General features: G+C 40.6%; 1 protein-coding gene across 2 annotated transcripts; it reads right to left on the bottom strand.

The window, feature by feature from the left end:
* Nucleotides 1–3,292: 3,292 nt before the first annotated feature.
* On the bottom strand, nt 3,293–7,677 carry snrpb2 (small nuclear ribonucleoprotein polypeptide B2). 2 transcript variants are annotated; one of them, XM_061228332.1, is made up of 7 exons: nt 7,637–7,677; nt 7,201–7,291; nt 5,609–5,781; nt 5,004–5,138; nt 4,685–4,723; nt 4,403–4,491; nt 3,293–3,715 (listed from the first exon to the last, which is right to left on the bottom strand). In XM_061228332.1, exons 2-7 carry the CDS (start codon nt 7,262–7,264, stop codon nt 3,556–3,558), a joined length of 660 nt encoding a protein of 219 aa, XP_061084316.1. In that variant the 5' UTR covers nt 7,265–7,291; nt 7,637–7,677; the 3' UTR covers nt 3,293–3,555. The 2 variants fall into 2 exon arrangements, with proteins under 2 accessions (XP_061084316.1, XP_061084317.1); XM_061228333.1 differs by lacking the exon at nt 7,637–7,677 and adding an exon at nt 7,481–7,599.
* Between the last annotated feature and the right edge of the window lie 2,445 nt (nt 7,678–10,122).

Below are 10,122 nucleotides of genomic sequence, written 5' to 3'. Positions count from 1 at the left end.
AGAATTATTTTTAAAAACCCTTTATTACAATGTTTATAATACCCTGGATGCTTTTGTTGTGAGGCAATAGTGTTACTGTTGTCACTGCACTGCCACATAGCACATGCAGCAAATCTATATAAAATCTCTATATACAAATCTCATAAAACTATGGGATAAAATAAGGAATGAGACTAAAACATGTATTGGCCATTGATGACTAGAAAATTCTAGTCATCAAGGATCCTGGCCTAATAGCTCAGTCTGGTAATAAATTGAACACTTATTTAATCCCCACAGGAATAGATGGAAATGTTTAGACAGATACAAGTCGATATTGCAATGCATTTGATCTCTCTAATTATACTGATACGTAATACATACTATAATAACCAATGTAGTCTGAATCCATTCATAATTTATTTTTACAGTAACATGAAATTGCTAAAATATTTTGAAATGGTGAAATACTAAGAACTTCTGAGGGTTTCACTATGAAGCAGCAAAACAGAGTGAGAACTAAATTGACTGGAAGTCAACTTTTAAACGGTAAATAACTTGAAAAGCCCAGATGAAGCCCACTGCTGTCCGTATGGTAATCATAATATCCAAACCCTTCCTCCCAGTTCAGAGGAGGGATGCACTCACAGGAGCAGTCCTTGTCCGCACACAGCTTGCTGCCGGCGAGTTTCTCCATGGGGACGGAGCAGACGCGGCTGCACCCCGAGAGGATTAGGAGGATTATTCCGTGGTGGAGCAGAGGAACCATGCTGGCAGTGTGGAGCACCATGAACACGGCTCAGAGCTGTGAAATTCCCCAGCATGTTCCCTCCCAACTTCTCAAACAACCTCCTCCAATCAGGAGGGCCCGGCTAGGAATTCCTGGGCCATGCCCCAAGAACAACGATTCATTTCCTAAACGCATTCCAACTTTCCTCTAAAACATCATTTCATATTACCTTGAAATTCAATTTGGTTTCAGATATAGGTCTCTGACACTTGACTGACAACAATATGAGAAAAATCCTAAGATTTTTTGTGCATTCACTTGTGCATATGTATGAATATACACAGCCCATCTGGCCTTTTATAAAGCTTGCCCAGCAAGAGTGTTGAAAAACTATTACATTATTTTATTAGTTCCACAGCCAAAGCCAAATAAACATGCCAATTCCTGTCAGGCAAGGTTGTGACAAATTAAATTTAATGTAGAATATGGCCATTTTCAATACATTCATTGAATTGAACTCATTTTCTGACTGGAAACAACTGACCCAAACCTTACTTTCACGGATACTTTTCCAAGGCTTTTGAAAATGCAAATAAAAACAGAAAGCAGGGATTCCCAAATGTGCTTTGACTTGTATTGCATTGCAGACAGTGTGAGCACAATAGATTTCATGTTTTATCTGGTCAATTTCATTTCATTTGTAAATATACATCCATTCCTGCTAATTGGGCCTGCAACACATTCCAAAAAAAGTTGGGACGGGGGCAATTTAGGGCTTGTAATAAGGTAAAATAATTAAATAATGATGTGCTTTGAAACAGGTGATGTCAACAGGTGATTGTAATCATGATTTAGTACAAAAGCAGCATCCAGGAAGGGAACAAAAATGAGCCAAGGATCACCAGTTTGCCAACAAATGCATAACAAAATTATTGAAAGGTTAAAAACCAATGTCCCTCACAGAAAGATAGGAAGGGATTTGGATATTTCACCCTCGACAGAGCATAACATAATGAAAAAATTAAAGGAATCCGGATGAATTTCAGTGCATAAAGGGCAAGGGCACAAGGCTAAGCTAAATAACCGTGCTCCCCGATCCCTCAGACAGCACTGCATCAACAACCGTCATTCATCAATAGGCGATATAACCACATGGGCTCAGGATTACTTTGGCAAACCTTTGACAAGCACTACAATACGCAGTTACATCTACAAATGGCAGTTAAAACTCTACTGTGCCAAAAGGAAGCCTTATGTTAACTGTGTCCAGAAGCAGCATCGACTTCTCTGGGCTCAGAGGCATCTGGGATGGGCCATCACACAGTGGGAACATTTATTATGGACGCCGTGTGCACCGGACCAAAGATGACTGTTACCAGCAACAAATACAAAAGCCAGGGTCTGTCATGGTATGGGGTTGTGTCAGTGCTCTTTGGCAAAGGTAACTTACACATCTGTGATGGCACCATTAATGCTGAAAAGTAGAGATTTTGGAGCAACATATGCTGCCTTCAAGAAAGTCTTGAAGTCCTTCCCTCCCAATACACAGGTCACCACAAAGATCTCTGCCTGTTTGGCTGATATCTCTGCGTAGATGACTTCCCACCACCCAAAGTTTAACCTTGGCAAGACTGAGCTTGTCTACATCTCTGCTAAGTCCTCTCTGACAATCGGCCTCTCACTGATCAAGGAGTTTGTAGTATCCTCCTCCCATACGGCCAAGAACCTTGGGGTGACCCTTAATAACCATCTCACCCTCGCTCCACATATATCCTCTACTGCCAGAACCTGCAGGTTCTTCCTCTATAATATATGCCGTATCCATCATCTCCTGATGGAGAAAGCCACCCAGCTCCTAGTCCAGGCGCTTGTCATCTCCTGTCTGGATTACTCCAACTCCCTACTGGCCGGTCTCCCAGCCTGTGCCATCAAGCCCCTCCAGCTGGTCCAGAATGCAGCAGCCCGTCTGACCACCAGTGAGCCTAGGTCAGCTCGTCACCCCGCTCTTCATTGGCCTCCACTGGCTGCCTATTGACACACGCATCCGCCTTGAAGTGCGTTTGCATTCCAGGCTGCTTAGGGGACTGCCCCACTTCACATCCAATCTTTAATTGCTCCCTACACCCCAGCAAGACCACTCTGGCCTGCCAGCTCTGGTCGCTTTGTGGTCCCCTCATTACAAGCACCAGGTGGTCGAGCTGCACATTCACGCCTGTTTTCCCACTCTTTCCTCAGTGGTGTAATGACTTACCTACCACTGTCAGGACAGCAGAATCCCTCCCCATATTTCAACAGACTAAAAACACACCTTTTCAGCCGATTTCCTGCCCCCCCCCCGAAACGCTTCATCACTTGGTGTCTACAAGTCCTAAACGTCTTAAGTGTTCTGAAAAGGAAAGGCAACATTACAAAATGGTAAATGTTTTACAGTCATTTTTTTGTTGCAAGAATCAAAACGGAAATAAGTACTTATTTCAAAAAGAACGTACAAATCACCGTTTTCATTTTCATTTAATATACCGTGCCAACTTTTTCGGATTTGGCATCGTATAAAGAACAGCAGAAGCGATGGAAGCATCGGAATCATCTTACAAAAATCATTTTATTCCTCTAAACACAAGAGACAGCTAATTCTGTTTTCAAAATGTAAAAAGGAAAAAAATAAAATAAAAAGCATTTTCCCAGCTGTCCATCTTGACCGTTTCCAACTGATTTTGTTCCAAAGAATCAAAGCCCAGATGATCCTCAATTGCCTCACAAAGCATAAAAAAAAAAAATACACCTTCATGAGGAGCAGCTCAAACACTGCTACAGTCCACATTAGCGCCCTGTCCGCCCGCCCGGGGCTATTTCTTGGCGTACGTGATCTTCATGGCGCAGGTGGAGGTGATGCGGAAGCCCTGGAGTGCGTCTCTGGCCACGCCTGCCTGTCCCTCGGTCTCAAACTCCACGAAGGCGATGTCATGTCTGCCCGGAACCAGCCGCACCTCCTTAAAACCAGGGAACCTGGCAGCAGAACCAGACCAAACCAATCAGCAATCGCCATGCATATGTGAAATCAGCGGAAACAACTCTAGTACTTTAACAGACACCATTTACAAGAGCCAGAAAATTGCCTCAGTATAGTGATAGGTTTCAGCTTTTTAGTTTAGATTTATCATATCGCATTGACCGTTTTACTCTGATGCAGTTATGTTTCCTTTACCTTCGCACGCACGCAGCAAAAGCCCTGCCACTGGTAGGGACAGTTGGTCCGGGAAGTGCATATTTCTTTCTGGCAATGTTTACTCATAACATTTGGTACTCCTCTGACCTGGCTAATTAAACCCTCACTTGTGGTTAGCTTGTTGAGATTCGTACTGAAGGCTTGTCGGACACATCCCTTGCGAATCTTCCCTTTGCACATTGTAATAAGGCTTTTCAATAGGAAAGTGGTTGTCAGTGTGTTGCTTCACTGGTTCCAAGTTGATTCCACAACGGGAAAATATTCGGAATAGGAATATTTATATTTATTACTCGATTATAATTCTGAATATTTTTATGTATATTAGTTTTATTACTAACAATAATCATCTTAAATACAGAGTAACAAATTGAGTACTACGACACATGACCATTGGAAAAACTGACCTAATGTGTAGGTTGTGTGTGGTTAAAAATCTTGATCATGGTTAAAACGCTCCTTCCACTTACTGATTAAACAACATGGACAACATCATTTCATTGGTTTCCTCTGGAAGATTGTTGAGGAACAAGATGTAGTTGGGTGGATTGTCAGGAGTCTAGAAAGAAGTAACAATTGAATTAGGTAAAGCCCAACAATATTCACTGTTTGCATGCAATTACAGCAATGAAAATTAAATGGCAAGCATCTGTAAACACAGACAACCAGGTAGTGGACCATTTCCACAAAATTCAACAAAACAAATTCCCAAAAGTCCATAACCACATTCCCAAAATGCTTAAAATACATACCTGCTGAACTGGAGCAGCATTTGGCTGTGCATTTGTACCCTGTGATGAATCACAAATCATTACACATTTAATGAAATTATAATATCAAGTACTTCTATTCTGTAACATATACATATAAGTGCGTTAAACATTACTGCATTTAATACAAAATAAGAATTTCTATTGGAAAATTTAAGTAGCATCACTGGCACAAGCTTTAAAACGAAGTTTAAAACTTCAGATTTAAAACGTTCAAGACTGTGGTCAGAGAACCAGAACCTAACACGGGTTCCTTTGCTTAGATGCAGAGCCACAAGCACAGCAGGAGCCCCACATTTACCAGCGCTGCTTTCTTTGCAGGATTTGAAGCCAACTCCAGAGCCTTCTTCTTCTTGTCTTTCTTCTTTTCTTTGTCTCCAAATGTGCCACGCATTTTAGAGATGACCTCGGAGTCCGTTCTGGCGTACTGTATGCGCTGAGAACAAATGGAATAACAATTCCCTCAGTATTTCTCTCAGAGCATCTATGCCATTATATAGAATAAACAAAACAAAAAGAAACTAGAATTTCTGAACAGATGCCACCCCTTAGCAAATGATACTGTTTATGCTATGATGCATACATCATGAGTTACACCAATAAGCATTACTATTCTCTGCATACAAGTACAGTGAAATAAATATTAATTAAATAAATGTAAACGGGAACATTTCTCACATTCACATTGCCATAAAACATCAGTGACGCAGAAATTCAGTTTCAGTAATACAGTAAAAACAGACAAACATTCAAAACAGTAAAAATCACAGATCCACACGCTTAATTTCCATCTTCCACTGTTTCAATATTGTTTTTTTGTTAACGCATTGAGTTTGTAAGAAAAGCTTAATAAAGTTATACTTGTGGACCAAATTCCAAAACATACCAAATTTGAAAGAAGCATACCATGGGCTTATTGTAAAATGGAAATCCCTGCAGTTGACGAAGAGCGTTGGTAGAAGAGCCCAGCTCTCTGAAGACCACAAACGCCTGGCCTCTCATCTTCATCGTCTTCAAGGCCACGATATCAATGACCTGCCCGAACTGAGAGAACAGCGCATACAGCGACCTCTTCAGCTCTGCAGAGGAAGGGACACAATGATTATCCATAAGTTGGCCTGTTCAAAGGAATCATGAATTCAAAAAAGAAACTAGAATGGGGGCGACATGGCTCAGGCAGTAAGAGCAGTCAGAGCAGTAAGAGCAGTCGTCTGGCAGTCGGAGGGTTGCCAGTTCGATCCCCCACCCGGGCTGTGTCGAAGTGTCCCTGAGCAAGACACCTAACCCTCAAATGCTCCTGACGAGCTGGTCGGTGCCTTGCATGGCAGCCAATCGCCGTTGGTGTGAGTGCGTGTATGAATGGGTGAATGAGAACTTTGAATAAAGGCGCTATATAAATGCCAACTATTTACCATGATACATTCACAGCCAACAACTGACACTTCTGGGCACATATGCAAACATGCAAGAGTGCCCAGAAATGCTGTGTTCTAGACAACTCAGAAGCAGAGTTTTTCCCCAACCTGCTACTAGAAAAAGTACAATACAACATCACTCAGTTGGAATTCCTACTTGTGAACTCGGGGCAAATGCAGCAACCCCAACTTCACGAGAAGCAGTTGTCTGACGTCACACAACAATGGCAGCACCCATGGAGGCACACATCGTACATGGTAAACCATCAACTAAAAGGAAGCGCAAAGTATTTGTTCCTGCAAGACATTAAAATGAAACATACTGTCATATAGTACCGGCTGTTCTGCCTGTGAATTGATATGAAAACATGTTGCCAATGTTATTAGATAGCTGATTAGGGCAAATCATCTCAGAAAATTATCTTCTCTGCACAAAAGTTATTTGGGAAAATGTGTAAAAAATTAAGTTGAACCATACGGATATATACCATTTTGAACTACTGACTTGCAGATTAGCTACTAATGTAGCTAGACCAGAGCACAGTTAAGTGGTACATTTCTGCTGTTGGGTCAGTACAGAATGTGGACAGTTCATGTGGTTATACACTTGCCACATAAACACCAGTACGTTTGGCGTCATGCACCAACCACACTTGAGGACCGCCGTGAACTAACACGGTCTTCGGAACCGATGGACGTTGTGCAGTTATTTGTCGTTTTCTCTATAAATATTGGTCCAATTAACTTGAAAGTGGTTTAGAGTCTGGGACAGTCAATAACCAACCATAATCCTAACCCACATTTATCAGGAGAATAATACAATGGTAGTTTTACTTCTGGTGGAAGCGACCACTTCCCCGTGTTCTGTTCAGAACAAATACGTGCATATTTAGCCAGTTGGCAAGGCATAATTCCCATCCATGTTGGCGTGCAATGCACCACAATATATGGAAGTGGCTGATTTAATCACCGAATGTCTATCATCCCGATTATAATGCCAGCTAGACTCATCGTGCGAGCCATGGCTACGTTAAAATGGTTAATACATTTAAGCAAAGCACCGTTACAGTAACGTTTACTTACCTTCTTTTTTAATTTTGTCATTTACGTTGTTGATGTAAATGGTGTGGTTGGGTCGTATGTCCATGTTTTTTGTCTCGGGTTAAACGATAACCTGCAGTAAAACAAATAATTATTATTTCACAAGCCGCATTCATCACCCAAACTGGCTATTTCTAATTTCGCCGTCTAATATTATCTAACTAGTCACGTTCTCGCACTTAATAATGATTGTTCCACCGACTTAAGCTGACTTGCTTTCCACCTAGCGTTAAGTTTGTTCCATGCGCGAACTGTTTTTCACCTGGCGTATATGATCCGTCATTGAAACATGCCAAAAAGAAACCGAATCTGTTACTAAGTGCCATACATTAGATTAACAAAGCCTACCATTTTAAAATAAACACAATAAAATATATACATATCCAGCTAGCAATGAAAGAAAAATGAAAACTCACACAATTCACCGCGTCCGATACACCGCCGGAAGTGACGAGCAATGGGGTCGACTTCTTCTTTTTATTTCCGGCGATTAGATGCTCTAAAGCGCATTGCTGCCTCTCGCCGTCTTGAATGTGAATTACAGGGGGCCAGGGATTGCCATTCTCGGAGAAGCTCGCAAGCTCCAGTGGTTACTCGAGGTATTACTCAAGTTTGCCTTTGGTGCCAATTTCCCCATTCAAGTCTGCGCTTGGTTTCTCTGTCCCGCAAACCTAACAACTCCGTGCTATCGGAGGTTCACACAGCTCTTACTGGGAGGAGCGATAACTCCAAACTCACGTATTTAACCTTAGTGGCTACCTCGGCGAAAAGGAGATTTGGTCAGGTAGATTGTTTTGCCAGGCATTGACTCCAAACATACCTCAAAATCTACACAGAAAAGCTCAAGTGAAAACAACATCCATGTTCTGCAATGGCCATCTCAGTCTCCAGACTTAAATCCCATCAAAGACCTGTGGTCTGATCTGAAGAGGGGGGTCCATAAGCACAAACCCAAGGATATCAATGATTCTATTATTGTATTAAATCAGGGGTCCAAAGTGTGAAACCATTTTTTTGTTGTTGAGGGAAATATATATATATATATATATATATATATATATATATATATATATATATATATATATATATATTAAAAAATGTAAGTATTTGATTGATTCCATTAAAAAGTGTGCTACTTTATACATATTGTTAAATAAAGCCCATGTCACTATTATTTTTCAGTTTACAGTATTTTTGTGCTTATTTATCAAGGGTGCCAATATTTCTGGAGGCCACTGTATATTCTGGGATATACAGTATATTCAAAATTATATGAGGCTTTCTTTTCCAAATCTAGGGAAATCTCCTATTAGCCTTTTACTGCATATCACAGCACAGAGTGAAAACTGAGCTAGTCCCACCTGCTGCTTCATGCGTTTTCATTTTCACATGCATGTGGTTGCTGCTTGAAGGGGTGTGTGTGGAAAATAGCTGGTGGGAAGGTGTCTGTGGTGGAGGGTGTCACCGGTGTGCTGTACATGAGGGGGTACTGGGTAAAGGGCAGGTTTTAAAATAGCTGAATTATTCACATTTTGGGCTGCACTTTTCTCAATGTATCTCCTTCCATGGCTTACAAATAAAAATAGCATTGTTTGCTAACTAAATGATTGTTAATGTTTGTTAAATTCAATAAGACACAGCAAAGGAGAATACCCGAGTGTGTGGCTTTCTTGCTTTTTAGTGATAGCTGAACTAATCTACTTTTTGGTGAAGATCAAATGAAACCCTTGCATTTAACTGAAAGTTGAGTCAAAATGATAATGGGAATCTAGGCCTAAGTTCAGTAAAGCAATTAGTGTGATAAGACTGCTGTACCAATTATGATTTTGAACTGAACTGTGTTTGATTAACATAAAAAACATCCAAATCTATATATATAAAAAAGTTTTTCCCTGACTAAACTTATCAAACAAGAACAGCACACAAATTATTTCAAACATTTACTAATTAAAATTCAACAATTTGTTGAGCTGTTGACAATCGCAGGACACATGCATGCTGAATTTACTTTCATGTTGTCACGAGCAACACAAACACAATTTTATTTTGTTCTGAAATGTAGCACGATATTTGTACAATGTAACTGATGTGAGAACAATGTTAGTTAAACCACCAGCGTATACTGAAGGAGGAATATGAATAATGTGGTTTGAGATGTGTGAACCCCAGGAGACAAGCTTCGCAGAACACTACTAAGGCCCCCCTATTAGACAAATATTTAAAACTCTAAACTTGTCATTCCACCATTATTATCCCTATTTTGTACATATATCTGTGTATATGTGTGTGCATGTGCATATGTGTATGTGTCTTGTGTTGTTGTAAGTAGGCTGTTCCATTTTGTGTCAAAGTGTGGTGTGAAAGAGCATGCCATCTAAATCAGGAAACCCACTAAAACCATCATGTCCGTTGTAACTGAACTGCTGTTTCCAGATAACACACAAGCTCTGCGACCAACACAACAGTTTTTCTTTATACATTCTTATGTGAGGACGGAAACAGGCATCAAATGCTGACGAAGTGCTAAAAACGTGTGCGGTACATGTGTGTGTGGATGTCTGAGAACTTGAGCAAACAAGCATGGATGTTCATGCATGTACTGCATACGAGTGTGTCTGCGCATGCGTGTGTCATGTGTCATTTTTTCAACTGCTGTCCTCCAATGTCCTATGTGTGAGCAGAAGACATTTCATTCGATTAATCTGCTACCCACTGCTAAGCAGGTGGCAGAATTCACTGGAGCATTCACACTTAAAAAGGTTTTGTGATGCTACAATATATACCAGGGGCCATATGTATGAAAACGTGCAAAGTAAACATTTAGTCTGAAGTGTAACTTAAATGTAAAAAATGGGTGACTTTTACTTTTAAGTGATTTATCAAATTTCTCGACTTTTAATCCTA

The sequence above is a fragment of the Conger conger genome, chromosome 18 (assembly GCF_963514075.1).
Source record: "Conger conger chromosome 18, fConCon1.1, whole genome shotgun sequence".
Taxonomy (NCBI): Eukaryota; Metazoa; Chordata; class Actinopteri; order Anguilliformes; family Congridae; genus Conger; species Conger conger.
This window is presented reverse-complemented; position numbering and strand designations above follow the sequence as displayed.

Excerpts from the sequence above, each read along its gene's own strand:
- snrpb2 (XM_061228332.1), bottom strand. The coding sequence starts at position 7,264 with ATGGACATACGACCCAACCACACCATTTACATCAACAACGTAAATGAC. Across the intron at positions 5,782-7,200 it reads TGACAAAATTAAAAAAGAAG|AGCTGAAGAGGTCGCTGTAT; the intron begins GTAAGTAAACGT and ends CTTCCTCTGCAG. Across the intron at positions 4,492-4,684 it reads ATGCTGCTCCAGTTCAGCAG|ACTCCTGACAATCCACCCAA; the intron begins GTATGTATTTTA and ends ACTTCTTTCTAG.